The sequence below is a fragment of the Anopheles ziemanni genome, chromosome 3 (genome assembly GCF_943734765.1).
Source record: "Anopheles ziemanni chromosome 3, idAnoZiCoDA_A2_x.2, whole genome shotgun sequence".
NCBI lineage: Eukaryota > Metazoa > Arthropoda > Insecta > Diptera > Culicidae > Anopheles > Anopheles ziemanni.
In genome coordinates this window covers 30,608,936-30,623,766 of record NC_080706.1, presented here as the reverse complement: position 1 = coordinate 30,623,766, position 14,831 = coordinate 30,608,936, and the positions used below count along the sequence as shown (strand labels likewise).

General features: G+C 47.3%; 4 protein-coding genes and 4 non-coding genes across 8 annotated transcripts in view; 5 read left to right on the top strand and 3 right to left on the bottom strand.

Moving 5' to 3' along the window:
- Positions 1-3,387: 3,387 nt before the first annotated feature.
- Positions 3,388-5,187, top strand: LOC131288720 (uncharacterized). Its single transcript, XM_058317893.1, has one exon. It carries the CDS (start codon positions 3,388-3,390, stop codon positions 5,185-5,187), a length of 1,800 nt encoding a protein of 599 aa, XP_058173876.1.
- Positions 5,188-6,705: 1,518 nt separating this feature from the next.
- On the bottom strand, positions 6,706-8,639 carry LOC131286973 (zinc finger protein 287-like). Its single transcript, XM_058315983.1, has 2 exons — positions 8,501-8,639; positions 6,706-8,410 (listed from the first exon to the last, which is right to left on the bottom strand). Exons 1-2 carry the CDS (start codon positions 8,524-8,526, stop codon positions 7,273-7,275), a joined length of 1,164 nt encoding a protein of 387 aa, XP_058171966.1. The 5' UTR covers positions 8,527-8,639; the 3' UTR covers positions 6,706-7,272.
- Positions 8,640-9,473: 834 nt separating this feature from the next.
- On the top strand, positions 9,474-11,919 carry LOC131287446 (glutamyl-tRNA(Gln) amidotransferase subunit B, mitochondrial). Its single transcript, XM_058316493.1, has 4 exons — positions 9,474-9,559; positions 9,659-10,242; positions 10,887-11,320; positions 11,386-11,919. The coding sequence occupies exons 1-4, from the start codon at positions 9,492-9,494 to the stop codon at positions 11,878-11,880; spliced, it is 1,581 nt and encodes a 526-aa protein (XP_058172476.1). The 5' UTR covers positions 9,474-9,491; the 3' UTR covers positions 11,881-11,919.
- Trnag-ucc (transfer RNA glycine (anticodon UCC)) lies at positions 10,302-10,373 on the top strand. The gene has a single exon. It is a non-coding gene; the product is annotated as a tRNA-Gly (tRNA).
- Trnah-gug (transfer RNA histidin (anticodon GUG)) lies at positions 10,742-10,813 on the top strand. The gene has a single exon. It is a non-coding gene; the product is annotated as a tRNA-His (tRNA).
- A 156-nt stretch (positions 11,920-12,075) lies between the features above and the next one.
- Positions 12,076-12,158, top strand: Trnal-cag (transfer RNA leucine (anticodon CAG)). The gene has a single exon. It is a non-coding gene; the product is annotated as a tRNA-Leu (tRNA).
- A 249-nt stretch (positions 12,159-12,407) lies between these two features.
- On the bottom strand, positions 12,408-12,490 carry Trnal-cag (transfer RNA leucine (anticodon CAG)). Its single transcript has one exon. It is a non-coding gene; the product is annotated as a tRNA-Leu (tRNA).
- Positions 12,491-12,887: 397 nt separating this feature from the next.
- LOC131286145 (putative leucine-rich repeat-containing protein DDB_G0290503) overlaps positions 12,888-14,831 on the bottom strand; it is a 35,163-nt gene continuing 33,219 nt past the window's right edge. Inside the window, exons 6-7 of the mRNA XM_058315035.1 lie at positions 13,296-13,578; positions 12,888-13,233 (exon numbers count right to left, since the gene is read on the bottom strand). Of these exons, the coding sequence (XP_058171018.1) occupies positions 12,888-13,233; positions 13,296-13,578 (629 nt within the window). The remainder of the gene's footprint in view (positions 13,234-13,295; positions 13,579-14,831) is intronic.

The following is a 14,831-nucleotide window of genomic DNA, read 5'->3' as shown; positions in this document are numbered from 1 at the left end:
GAAACGAATGGCACGCTGGAAGATGGGTCCGTTCTCGTGTGGAGGAACCCTGTTCATTCATTCAGGATAACGTAAACCGGCCGATTTGGTGTACAGTTTTGTAGAATTCAGCAACAGCAGAACATGGCAGTGCATGCAACGTATGATAAATACCCACCGGAGACAGTGAGATACTTTCCCGAAGGTCCTTCAACGACTGGATGATATGATGGAATGGAACCTACGAAATAGGTCACCGGGATTCCTCCTGCCGGGTACCGTGCGGGAATGCACGTCCCATATAGGGAGGGGCACCTTCATCATCATCTCCAAGGTGCTGATGATGAATCAGCAGATAACACATTCGCTACGCGGTTTTCGCTACGGTCCCCGACCGTTGGGTTCATCCCTTCATTTGAGTGAAGAGTACGCCGGGGGTAGAAATTCGCTACGCAAAGGCCATCAGCACTTCGCACTACTGGCCCCCTTTTTCTTTTTTCGACGTTTTTCCATACGTTTCCGACACGTTTGTGCGCCTTCTTATCAGCTGCGTTCCCGCTACGAGGATGCGCGCCCCGAGACATTAAACCGCAGGACGGGCGTAAACGTGAGTTCCGTCACAGCCAATTCCTGCCGGACTGTTGCCATCTCGTGTGCTGAAAAACATCCGGTTGGACAGTTGAGTATTTTTTTAATTTAATCTTTTTTCCGTCCGGCTTGTCTTGTCTTCGAGCGTTACTTCGTTGGGGGTACCTGATGTGCAGCCGATGTTTTTCTTTCTTATCCCTCCCGGGCGCGACTGATAATCCAAATATAGCAGAACGCGCTTCCAGAAGGAATCGCTGGTTGTTGGTGCGTAGCTTTGTCTATGCTGCCGACAAACATGCCAAATGTGGAGCGAACCGGGCGATGTGGAGAAAGCCGGCTGCCCAGATTTCTGACGGAAAGTTCAACGACTTTGTTTTTCGAGCTGACCCGTAAGAGGTCAACAATCAACACGACGGGGTAGTATCACTTCTCCGTTCTCTAATGAATTTCGGTGAGGATCAGGGTATGTGAAGCTAAGCCCGAGTCGCTGAGATTACCAGATTATGCCAGAAGAAAAAAAAAACGTTTGTCCTGAAGGAAATCTATTTTTTTTCCCTTAGGGTTATGTTTAAACATTCAAGGGTCTTGTAAAGAGATAGTGCATGCGTGTAATAAGTCGTTGTTGTTTAGAAAAGGAATTTCTGGTGAAAGCAAAGTACAACGGGTACGGGTCATCCAAACAATATTCCCACAACGGCAATCGATTTCCGGAGTGTGGAAAAACTGTTACCACGGACGGACGCACAGTGCTGGAATTCTCTTTTATATCGCGCACGCAAACAAGACATAAAAATACAAACGTGCAGTAAATTCACGCGCTTATAAACAAACGGATTCGAGATGATTGTTCCGGGGTCTTGCGTGCCATATATGAGGGCGTTACTATGGTGCTCCGGTGTGTTGTTTCCTTATTGAATCCACCGAGCGAACATATTATATGTCGCAGCCGGTTTGATTGAGTCTCCACCGGCGACCTGCCTAGTACTGGTGGTTTTATCGGATTGACCCGGCACCCAAATGATAATCCTCAAGGCCGGGCGGTTCCGTTTCACCAAACCGGACGCGCCCCTTAAGACAACCGTATCTGGCAACGGCATGTGGCTTATGGGAAACAACTGATAATAAATGCTACTTGATGGCACAAATGGCCACATAATATTATGTGGTATATGGTGCAATCTCTCCAATAAACCAGCTTAAATGACTGGCGATCAAATATTCGCGTATGGTATAACATAAGAATTGTTCAATGTATGTCAAGAGTAAATAAAGCAATTCAAGCATTCCAGCTGCCAACTCACGACAAGCCGTTATAATCCTAATAACTGATAAGTTATTGCAAGCAAAACTTCCAACTTAAAATGAGTTACATATGAGTAAAACAACATCTAGTAAATGAAATCTCCATTAAACATGGATGGCACTGGATATGTAAGAATGTCGTAAAAATAGATAGATGTTTAAGATAATAGTAGTTAAAAAATGCCGCCTGTACACATTGTTATCAATTTAACCCACTTCCGAGAAAAGGAATGAAAATGTAGATGATAAAACCTCACATCTCACGCCCTATTTCGTCATACTTTTTGACATGTTATTGGTATTCTACCGATCATCTTTAAGGTGAAAAAATACACATCTTTCAAACAACCTACGTTGATGGAATCGAAGAAACAAAAAATAAAAAAAAATGGCAAAACATGGACAAAGAAACCTATCATTTGAATTCACTCTGCCCTAGAACGCCCTGCACCGGCGTGATAAGTCCAAGCGTCAAAGCGGGCAGTTCTGATTATGCTACCTCCCTGGCATAACGAGAAGTACCGATCCTGATGCGGACTAGTATGGCGTTTCAGAGTGGGGATGGGTTTTGGGGACGTGAAAGCAGCGGATGCATACGAGGGTGAGGGATTTGCGGTCACTGCCAAGGACAGTGTGTGAATGTGTTGTAATCCGGGGGCCGCATCAAGGTTCCTTCGGTTAGCTTTTAATTCCTCTATGCTGAACAGTTAGAAGCCTGTTCGGTGTGCCATCCAGCACAAACAGGGGAAGATCAAGCGGAATCCGTCCGTTCGTCCACCTCGGCACGGCCGAGGAACGTGATCAGGTTGTGTGTTGTGGGTTATGTCACTGTAGAACGCCAACCGAAATGTATTTGATTTTCCGCTCGCACGGAGCATTCCCGGCGTGGAGGAGTTAGTAGCGCCAACCTCGGCCGTGTTTGTGCCGGTTCCGCCGAAGGCATGAGAGTGGACATGTGCAGCACAACCACCACAGTGTGATCCCGCCGTACTTGTCCCGGCGTCCACGATCCTTCGCTGGTTGACTGATAAAAACACGATGATAATGAACAATAACCACCCTCGATCCCCGCTCCGGGCGGGGAAAAGGAACTTCACCGTAACTGTGAAAGTATTCGTAGAATGGGGAGGGAGGGGGGGGGGGGAAGTTTCAGCTCCCCCGCTAGAGCGAGATAGGCAGAGGTGTTTGTTTGTCTGCGTTTATGTCCCTTCGAGTTATCAATTTTCCGGTCGGCTCGATCGTTTTTAAATAGGCAACACCATCCGGGCTGGCCAGTCAGTCTAGCTTCGAGCGAGCAGCCGGCGAGGATTACAGACGTTACACGACGACGGTGGCCAGCAGATTACTATTCCTACCCGACAGTGTGTGATGTTTAAAACAGAACGTTTGGTGGTAATTTTTAGCTCGCACGTTGCAAACGATCGCGCAAGCTAGTTCCGAGTGTCGAGTGCCTGGGTGGACTGTTGAAAATCCAAACGGCCATAGTTGAAGTGAAGTTTTGAACATTGGTGGACAAGTATGACCTCAGCCAGCAGGGACAGATCATTTGGCACGTGGAACCGCAGTGATAGTACGGGCAACGTGTACCTCTCGAACAACAACGTGGCGGACAATCTGGCGAAAATGTTCTCCCGCACGGCTCCGTCGAGCCCTCGATGGACACCGTACGGGTCGCGGCACAATTCGCCCCCAATGCCGAGCTCTCCGCTTTCGTCTTCGCCACCGCCATCGACACTGCGCCGAAATTACTCGAGCACGTTCACGCTGATCCCGGAGGATCGGGCCGTCGACACGGTGTCCCCTTCGATAATGCCACACAGCGACAGCACGAATGGCGCTACCCCGAAGAGTAAAGCAACGGAGACACGGCCTCCCATGCGGCCATCGAATGGGCGCATCATACTGCGGCTAGTGCTCTGGTGGCCACTGCTGCTGATCGCGATCGCTCAGCGTATCCTCGGCTTTTTCATGCAGCTCGCCTGGAAACCGTTCCTGATGGCAGCACCGGCCTTCTGGCTGTCCGCCTGCCTGTGGATGTTTTGGAAGTTGATCGCGTTGCCGCTGGCCGGCCTCAAGTGGGTCCTGGTCGCGTTGCATACACCGGCCTACGAACGAAACCGCAAGAAACGCACGGTGCTGATCAGCTGCGGTAGCACGATTCAGACGCTCCACCTGGCACGAAACTTTTACAAATCCGGCGCGCGGGTAGTGGTGTTCGAATTCGAGGGCCTCTTTGCGCTGGCACGCTTTTCGACGGCCGTCAGCAAATTCTACAGCATCCAGCGACCCACGCCCGAGACGTCCAACGAGTACATCGCCGCATTGTGCGAAATCGTGGAGAAGGAACAGCCGACCCACTACATTCCCGTGTGCGCCACCAGTCCAGCGCACTACGACGCACTGGCCAAGCCGCATCTGGAACTCCGCGGCTGCTCCAGCTTCATCCCGGGTGCCCAGGAGACATCCGTGCTCGATGACATCCTGCAGGTGATGCGCAAGTGCGAGTCGAACGAAATCCAGACGCCACCGCATCGGGTCGTCTCGTCGAAGGACGACGTACAGAAACTGTACGACACCGGTTTTCTGACCGGTTTCCGCAACGTCATGACCGCATCGGGCATGCTCGGACTGCTCGAGCGCAGCAAGTGCGTGCTGCCGGTTGCCAGGCGAGACCTGAAGCTGAACTATGAAGTGAGCGAGGCGCAGAAATGGGTCGTCATACGGGACGTGATTGGATCGCACTACGTTACCTGTACGACGGTGAAGGACTCGGCCGTGATTGCCAACGTGACCTGTGCCATCCAGGCGGACACGCGTAGCCTCATCCCGGAGGAGAATGCCGCCGTCGAGGCGTGGCTGAAGGAGTTCTTCCGCCGTATCCGACTGCAGCGACCCATCAACGGCCACATCAGCTTCCGGTTGGTTAAGTGTCAGTGCAGTGGTAAGATACTACCGCTCGGGATCCGTGTCGGTGTGTCGCTGCCGTACATATGCTACACCGGAGTGCATTCGCGGGTACTCTGTAAACCCTGCCCGCACTTCAGTCGTCAGAATTCGGGTCCGCTGGTACAGGAAGGTGGTCGCTACCTTCTCCACGAGACGGTTCTGAACGCGCTGCGCAAACCGGGCGTCGATGCGGTGCAGCAGTTGCTCGGAACCGTGATCGATCAGCGAGAGGCGCTGTTCGTGTACTGGGACCCGCTTCCCTACTGCGCCTACTACCACTTCCAGTTGCCGTTTAACTCCGTCAAACGGTTCCTTCACAAACGGCAAGCATCGCGGACATCCATGCCGGCGATGGCCGCCCCGGTGCAGTGAGATCCCGGAGGCAATAGCTTTCCCTACCAACGATGCAATTCTTCGGCTGTGTGAACGCATTCGATAGGTGTAGGTGTGGTGCTAGCAGAGTGTCCAAGTGAAGTCCAAAGTCAGGGGTCCAAACAGATAATGTGAGGGCGCGAGGAAGCAAGAACGATCGTGGCGGATCACGATGATAAGCACGTGTGTAGCAGCAGCATCGCAGCCACACACCGCAGTGGTGCTTCTGGGTTCGAAATCACACACTCATCTGCCCCGGTCGACAGTGAAAGCGAGAGATTGTACCGTCGTGGCGGCCGGGTGGATGATGTTGATGGAGCATCTCCACTAGCGCAAACAAGCAACGTCCTCCACCCGTAGCTGCCGTGCAGCAGCAGAAGCAGCAATCTGATGTGGCGAGGGCAAAACCAAACGAACCGGAACGTTCCGATGGAGCGCGCGACGTGGGCCCGGGCACATAGACACGTCGGTTAAGTGTGGAGGCAAGAGTGATTAAACATGCATACATGGAGAGAGAATCAATAGACTTTGATCACACAGAGTGCTGCTGAGGAAGAAGATGACACGCGGGAGCGCGTGATAGGGCAAGGAAGCATTTTTGGGGGCAAAGACGATCGTCTATGTTAGGGAGGGTTGGTGCATCGATAAAACCAGGATAAATCTAGGACCACGAAAAAAAGGAACTGGTTAAGGGCATAGCAAAAGAGCTTAAAGTTTAACAGCACTGGTGCATCAGTTATTTTTAAGCGCAGCTTCATCTTCTAACGGTAATTTTCAATACTTAATGCTCGTTTAACGGCAATGATCATACTCGATCGATTCGAAAGGTCTCCCTTCCCTGTAACCGTCCACGCACAATCCTGCAAAGAGCAAAAGCTGGCAGCAAGAAAATGGCAGCTTATTTAGGCCCCGAGCTCTGTGTGGAATCCTATTTATCCAGATGTTTACCGAGTTAACGAAAACAAACCAACACTTAGTGATCCATTCTGTTGCTGGGCAATCAAGAAGGACACGGGAACGTTTGCCCCTTACTGGCAAATGGTAGGCGAGAAGGCGGAGGAAAAATACAATTCAACATTCCCTTATCGCGGTGTGCCGTAAGGTCAGCAGCTGTCTTGCAATTGGGCAGTTATGATTATTAATTTTTTGTTTTTTCATTTGCTATTTCTGTTACTGTTCTGTACCGAGATGATAACGGCAAATGTTTTTGTTTTCCAATTATTCTATCTGCACTTATTTTAACATACTTCCATCGTTACCTGAATTACTTTCCTTCTGAACCATATTGCACCGGAGTGAGGCACGGTGCGTTAACCGCTTAACGGTTTTATATTAATGCTATTTTGTTTTTGTTGTTGTCTGTTTTAGGCTATAAGATGGGATAGGTTGGTTGTTATACCTTCAATTTACAAGAGCATCATGTACATAAAAATGATATGAACAAAGGAAAAAATATGAACCATCCTGGGCGATAACAGTAACCGAGTGTGTGTGTCTGTTTTTTTTTTATTTGCCAGTTTGCTGATTCCGGCTATGACGTGCATTGGGGAAGGCATTTCCGAACAGCACAGGCGTCATGAGAAAATCCATCAATCCATCAAAAAGCTATCTTTCTTCACGCTGACAGGCGCGAGGTCATTGCACGCGAGTAGCATAAAATGCAGATTATGCTTTGAAAGACAGAACAGAATTGTGCATCGATTCACTTTGATTGACGCTTTTACGCTTTTGGGGTGATATTTCACATTGTTTTCTCCATTGGTCAAAATGACTGTAGAATTCTTCCCGGTTACATCGACAACATACTTTAGTTGGCCATGGTTTACAGTGTTTGACGTAGGTGACTATTTACAACAGCTAGCGTTTTGTTCGCAGAATCGCGCCGATAGAAATCATAAAACGAAAAAGCGACATTTAAAATAAATACATTTACACTCAAACGAAAATATACTGGATAATTCAAGCACAGATATGCTCCTACTCCCTAACTCAAAGCATTAGCTTTATATCTTTGTCCTTTCGTTATATCTCTCTCTCATTTGTTCTGTGCTATATTCTCTCTACCCTCCAGGGGACACACCCTCCTTATAACCGATCGGCCATTTGCCGGCCGATGATCTTCTCGCAGTAGCTCGTCTGGTGGCGCTTTAGGTCGAGAATGCGATCGAACACCTTCCCGCAGTGGTTGCACCGGCGGTCCTTTTTGCGCATCTCCCGATGCACCCGGTACATGTGATTACGGTGCACACTGCCGGAGGAGAAGGTTATCTTACAGATGCAGCACACGAACGGCCGCTCGCCCGTGTGGTAGCGCATGTGATCCTCAAGTGTGCGTTTGCTCTTGAACATTCGACTTGGCTCGGTGCAGATCAGACACCGGTAGCTGCGGACATTTTCGTGCACCGTCCGAATGTGGTTCTGTTGTACGTATTTGGTTTTAAATTGAGCCAAACAGATGTGACACTGAAAGGGACGTTCGGCTTTGTGAATGGTAAGGTGTGCTATCCATATATCGCGCGATTGAAATTTTTCTCCGCAGACCATACAACGGTTTTCCTCATGCGTCGATGCACCGGAAGCCGTCGTGGTTGCCGTCGATCGTCTCGTGCGAACTTTCGACTGCGTGTGTGACGATACAACTGCGGCAGCTGCCGTAACAGCCGCTACGGCTGCCTGGGCATTAAAAATGGCACTCATACTAAACTTTGGTTCTAGCTCGTCTTGTTGTTCGTGGAAAGCTTGTTTCTGATCGGCTTGCTGTTGTTGTTGCTGCTGCTGTTGAAGCAACTGGTGCTGTTGATGTAACTGCTGCAGCTGCCCGAGAACATCGACCGGATCTCGGATTTCATCCGCCGTCAGCGTACTGCTACTACTACTTTCTCCATCGGCACCATCTCGTCCAAAAATGTCGCTCATTTCGACGTTCTCCTGCTTCACTATAATTACTTCTGGCTCGATCCGTGGCAACATCTTCGAGCGGATTATCTTGTCGTACTCTCGGGCGCGCCTCCGGAAGTGATGGTACTCCTGCATAAGCTGCAAACAGTTTTGGCATGCAGCCGAGGGAAAATCCACCTCCGGCTTCAACAGAACGCCAATGCAATCCAAAATGATCGTTATCAGCTCCAGGTTCAGCGGTTCACAAGTTGTAGGATGAAAAATGGGAACCAAGCTGGTGTCACGGAAGCAAAACCGACAGTACGACCCTGGCGTTTCACTCGGACTGGTGGGCGATGGTGGAAAACAGAATTTAACATGAATTTCAAATTGCCCACACAACCCTGGCGGAGATGCTTGTTTGTTGCGCACTTACACATCATTATAGATTTTTAAATCCATTCACGGAGGTGGTTCTTTGGTGTTAAGAAAAATGTTTCACTCTACAAAGGAGCAGGGAACATGAACAATTTTTTGGAAAAGTAATTTGATATCTTGGTATTCGCTCGTAGAGCAGCGGGGCAACGGTTTGTTTACATTAGACATTGACAACCATTTTTTCCTCTCTTCTTTTTCTACACATTGAAACCGCGAGTAATAACGCAGCCATGAGGCTAACCGAACGCAGCCAATGATTTGTTCGTCAAAGCCCGGTGAAAATATTATGGCTGTAGTTTCAACCAGCCGGGCTAGGGCAAATTTAAAAACATATTTTTGTAGAAAACTTTTTCTGCAATTACTCAATCTGTTATTTTAACGATATATTACAAATTCCATGACACTGTTTTCCACGATGTTTAACTAAAGCAAAAATATAATTTGGCCCATAGATCAGTGGACATAAAGGATGGTTACCGTTGGCAACTGATTTCAAAACAGAAACACCTGATGATCGCCGGCTTTCTAGGATCTTTATAGGTTTGATTTAGGGAAACTTATCCTTAAATACATGTGATATTGTGACAAATCATATAACTTATTACACGAGACAAAAGGTTCCAGAATTGCACGTCTGTTTGGACTAAAATGCACGATATTTATCTTACTTATTGCAAGCATTGCGATTTGCTTACCTTTCCTAGTAGCCCAGCAATACCAAATCGTCTTGTAGTCCATTTGCTTTTGTTTTGATCACTGAATTAACACCTCGCCAAAGAATTAACTTGTTTTCTAATGTATAACTGAAAATTAAATGGTTTTACAAAACTTAAAAGTGAATTTACTGCGCAAACCGGAGAACACGATATACCCAACCCCACAGAAAAAATACTGCTACCTTTGCGTCAACCTTCTCACCCAGTGAAAATGCGAGTAGTACCAATAGAAGTAAACAAACAGCTGTTGACCAAAGGAACACATGAAACACCATGTCGTTATCCAACCGGCTGGTTTGTAGATATTTTGCGTCTACGAAAAGTTCGAAAAATAATACAAGGTATAGAATATAATGGGAAACTAGCTATACACGAACCTATATTTGTTCAACCGCGTGATTGATAACTTTTACATAACTCTTCTCCATCATTCAATGCAGGACAAAATGGAAAAGTGTTGTCGGCTTGGAGGTGCATGCTCAGCTAGAAACCAAATCGAAGCTGTTTTCCGGTGCAAGATCGACATTTGGGGCCGCTCCAAACACCTGCGTGTCTTTGTTTGATGCATCGATTCCGGGCACACTTCCTGTGTTGAACAAAAGTGCCGTAGAACTAGGCGTGAAAACAGCGCTTGCCTTGGGCTGTGAGGTGAATTCGGTGTCGATGTTCGATCGGAAGCACTACTTCTATGCCGATTTGCCGACCGGATATCAGATCACACAGCAAAGGTCACCGCTTGCGCGACGAGGGTCTCTCTCGTTTCCAGTGTTTATACCAGGCATAACGAAGGTTCCATATTACAAGTCGGCTCGTTTGCATCAACTGCAGTTGGAACAGGATAGTGGAAAATCGTTGCACGATCCTGTGGAAAGGAAAAGCTTAGTGGATCTCAACCGTGCTGGAGTGGCTCTGATGGAGCTGGTATTTGAACCGGATTTGGAAAGTGGTGAAGAAGCGTCTGCACTGGTGAAAGAGTTGATATTGATACTAACTAGGCTGCGAAGTTGTTCGTGCAAGATGGAAGGTTAGTATGTCGAGGTGGGAAGAGAACCGGTATGCGTTTAAGAGTTGAGTGGAGCGTGTGCGTCGGTGGTGTAATGGTCAGCATAGTTGCCTTCCAAGCAGTTGATCCGGGTTCGATTCCCGGCCGACGCACGGAACTTTTTTTGGTTTTTTCAGATGAAAAATCAAACTATTGTGTATAATTACGCATTTGTGAAGCAAACATTTTGTTTTATAGCAATTTTTTAATGTTTTGAGCATAGACAAATAATAATGTCGTCGGTCAAACAGTGCAAAAACAGGAAGAAGCAATGCCGAACAGAACCAGTAGGCTTATACGTGAGACCGAGTAAGCGAAAGGCAACCCAGAGTATGTAACACGGTTGCGTGCATTTCCATATAATTACTAGAAGTTTAATAGTGGAAAATATAGTGGTTTTTGCCATTATTTTTGGAAAAATATCCTTTAAAAAAGCTATTTATATTAGTGACACGATATTCAATCATCATAAGCCTCTATAGCCGTGATCGTCTAGTGGTTAGGACCCTACGTTGTGGCCGTAGTAACCCAGGTTCGAATCCTGGTCACGGCAGTGTGCGAACACTGTCACGGAGAGGTGGAAAACTTTTTTTTCATTTTTCCTGATATATATTTTTTCCCTGCAGAGGGCGCCCTGCGAGTAGATGCCAATATATCGGTGCATATGGAAAACACTCCACTGGGAACTCGCACCGAGGTGAAAAACATAGGTTCGGTGCGTGCAGTTTCCCAGGCTGTAGACTACGAAATCCAGCGGCAGATCAACATCCTGAACGATGGTGGAACTATTCACAACGAAACACGTGCGTGGGATGCCACTCGACGGATTACGGTAGCGATGCGGGACAAGGAGGTCGTCCAGGACTATCGATTCATGCCCGAACCGAATTTGCCTCCTTTACATCTGAAGCTGCACGAGGATTCAGAGGAATACGGTGGCGACCTAGCCTTAGTGGATGTTCCAAAAATACAAAACACCCTGCCGGAACTTCCGGAGGAAACTCGTCAGCGGATAATACAGCAACACCAATTAACTCCTGCGATTGCCATCACGCTAGTCGTACGTAGGAATAGAAGCATAAATACAGCACTTTGTGGCTGACTCACGTTTTATTTTGCTTTTAGAACGACATCCCGTTACACGACTTTTACCGCGCCATCGTTGACGAGGCAGATTGTAACCGGTCACCAAAAATGGTAGCCAACTTTCTCATCAACGAACTACTGACCGTTTTGAATAGCAACAAGCTGGAAACGGATGAGTGCCGGCTTACGTCCGGACAGCTAGCGAAAATTGTCGATATGCTCGAGGAAAACAAACTCAATGCGCATTACGCTCGACTAGTATTGCAGGAGCTGCTGGCCGACGGCGTCGCTGGCAACAAGGTCAACTGCCCAGTGGAAATGGTTACCAGAAACAATTGGTTACTTATCACCGATGAAGAACAGATTCGACAGTTCTGCAAGGATGCGATGGAGCGTAACCCGAAGGTGGTGGAGAAGTATCGTAAAGGCAAGGAGAAGATGCTGTATGCGTTGGCCGGCGAGGTAGCGAAGGCAAGCGAACAGAAGATAGACATGGCACGAGCGGTAGAAATGTTGAAGGACATGTTAAAATAATTGTAACACTTCGTTCTAAGTGGCGTAATATATATTTTACAAATCAAAAGTAAGCGACGTCAAGATATCTTGTCGGTGAAGTTTCCGTAGTCTTAAGGACGTCCTTGAAATGGAAATTACACAGGATTGTGGAGGATTAGCATATGTGTTATGGTGGGGGAATCAGAATGGTTCTGGGGGCCAGCTTCCTGAATGGTCAGGATGGCCGAGTGGTCTAAGGCGCTACGTTCAGGTCGTAGTCTTCTCTGAAGGCGTGGGTTCGAATCCCACTTCTGACAAGTTTTTTGGGCTCCATCCTTGGATGGGTTTGACAGAGTTGTCGAACCCTTCCTTCTCGCATCTCTAAAACGACAAGACTACTCCAATGCTTATATTAGATTAACAGATTACATGTAGATTATGTTACAGTGGATAATATTACTTAGATTTCTATGTTTTTTATGTTGCAGTATCTTTCTAAACATTTGTCGAAAACCCACATGCAGTTTTCACTATCGTTGTGTTGCAAAAATAAAAAAAAGTATTTTTGTCAGAAGTGGGATTCGAACCCACGCCTTCAGAGAAGACTACGACCTGAACGTAGCGCCTTAGACCGCTCGGCCATCCTGACTTGTTCTGCGCCGCCTTGCGAGTCGCAATCGCTTTAAAATGGCTGTCATCTACATCGATATTCGATAAAACTACAACCTCGTCCTGTGTATTGTAGGTATTGGATAGTATTTCCTCTATATTGCGTGGATCAGCAGTAATGTCTGATTGAAATTGTAAAATACTAGTTTAAACAATTGCCGTGGGTTTTGCGTCGGCATGTTTTCTAGTTTCACACGGTCAACCCACAGTTTCTCTAACACTGGTGTGGAGCACAGAACAAAAACAAAATATGTACATCATTCCTCAACCGAGTGCTGTATGTTTTCGGTAAGCAATTGCGCTTAAAAAGAACCAGCCCGATCTACACTGTCCCCGCTGGTCCGCGATTAGAAAAGCAACGCGTCGTTGTCTTGATATTAGGAGTCGCTGAGGATGTCCTTCAGGATGGAGCTGGAACTTCGGGTCGGCGCGAACGTGCTCGTCTGCTGGAGCATGACCGCTTCCGGTAGCAGGATTGGTTGCACGGGTGCGGAGTTGCTAACGTTGCCGGTAGTCCCTGCTGCGGTGGATGTGACCAGATTGCTCGTGAAATTTGCCATCGTCGTTGAAACTGCCCCTGAGTGTGATGGCTCCCCGGCGGCGCTGCTGGTGACAATGTTCAGTAGACTAGAGTTTGCCGTTGCCCTCGGGGCCGACTCCTTCTCCAGGAACTTCACGAACGCTTCCGTTAGCGATTCCTTGTTGTAGTTCGCTGCAGAAGAGGGAATGATAAACGATCATCAAGTGTGAATTAAGCACCCCAGAGATAAAGCCCGTGCTAGTTACCTGCTCCACCCGGGCCAGTAGCTCCACTGCCGAGAATGCTGTTAAGCCATCCGCCACCTCCGGGACCTCGGTGTAGACCCACCTTCGTGCATTCCGCCTGGTCCATCGTCAGAACGGATGAAATCAACTTCATGATCTGCTGCTTGTCGGACGCGTTTGGTGCCACCGCGTAACCAATGATAAGGTTCTTTACCAGCGTCTTCTCCACCTTGTCCGCCTGGCTCGCTTCCGTTTCCTGCAGACGGTGCTCGAGGGCGGCATATTTTTCATCTCGTTTTGCCACTGTGCGGAGTGAGGAAGAGAGCGAAAAATAAAGAGAAAACGAAAAACGACCCCGTACACGAACGTGCACGAGATCAATGGTTTTAGTATGCAAGCAGGGGTATTAAGAACTGTTTAGTGAAATAAAAACATGTTTAAGAAATTATAAATTATCCTATTGGCACTCCTTTACTCATTCAAAAGTTTGTTTTCTTTTAACTGCCGTAGTTCCTGGGGAATTTATCTTCGATGCATTCACTGACCTCCACGCACACGAAAAAAACACACGGCTACATTATTTCATACTTATCACACTTTTTAGTTACCATTTAACGCTCATGCCATACGCACATACGCACATACGCACCTCGAGGCCATTAATCGGCTCCTGGTGATGATGGTTACCCGTTCCGACGGGAAGAGTATAACATAAGTACTGATTGTCGCTATAGCAGGCCATCGGCGGGATTGACCTACGATGTCCATTTAAAAAAATCACACCAGTACCTGATGTAATACTCACCCCGGCGAATGGAAGCATTAGGACGTGCAGGATCGAAGAAAAATACACACGCACACGCGACAGAATTTCACTTTAATTTCACTTTTGTGACGCGCTAATTTTAAATCATCAATCCGGATGGTGAGATGAGATCGGCTGATCACTAGATGAGTGAGAATGAGAGATTCACACTGGTAGCAAGCGTCGCATGCGAAGGGACACACATCAGAATGTAGTGATGAGGAATGATTTGGCTTTTTTTTTATCATTTTTATTTTACAACTCTAGCACAATTCTAGGACATTCACATTCGCAGATAGCAGCAACAAACAAAACACATGATAATACTAGAGGGGCATTTAAAAAATACACTACGCAACGTAGATCCGCGGTAACAAGAACAAAATAAAACTCACACACATAAAACGCACACAGATATAATACACAGATATTACAGTTCTCATGAGTTGAGAGTATTAAATTATTTGGAATAAAATAATAATGAAAAAAAAACACAAACAAACACACATAATACACTGGATCAGTAACGAAGGCACGGCGATAACATCAAGCAAAACGATAAAAAAAAACACAACAAACACACATGTATGCAGCGGGTATGATGAGCGAAGCATGGACGGGGTAATCCCAATTTGTAAGGTGTGTTTTTGGGGTGAAAACAGGTGCGCACCGGTGTAGATGCGCCCCATGTTCCACTGGTAAACAGTGACACACCATTACAATGTGAGATTGCCTACCATCCAGGCTAGAG

What these genes read in the sequence shown, in the direction of transcription:
- LOC131288720 (XM_058317893.1), top strand. Translation starts at nt 3,388, where the DNA reads ATGACCTCAGCCAGCAGGGACAGATCATTTGGCACGTGGAACCGCAGT.
- LOC131286973 (XM_058315983.1), bottom strand. Translation starts at nt 8,526, where the DNA reads ATGGATTTAAAAATCTATAATGATGT. An exon ending in TTAAAAATCTATAATGATGT is followed by an intron (nt 8,411 to 8,500) that starts GTAAGTGCGCAA and finishes ATCGCCCACCAG; the next exon opens with TCCGAGTGAAACGCCAGGGT.
- LOC131287446 (XM_058316493.1), top strand. Translation starts at nt 9,492, where the DNA reads ATGTCGTTATCCAACCGGCTGGTTTGTAGATATTTTGCGTCTACGAAA. An exon ending in TTGTTCGTGCAAGATGGAAG is followed by an intron (nt 10,243 to 10,886) that starts GTTAGTATGTCG and finishes TTTTCCCTGCAG; the next exon opens with AGGGCGCCCTGCGAGTAGAT. An exon ending in CGATTGCCATCACGCTAGTC is followed by an intron (nt 11,321 to 11,385) that starts GTACGTAGGAAT and finishes TTTTGCTTTTAG; the next exon opens with AACGACATCCCGTTACACGA.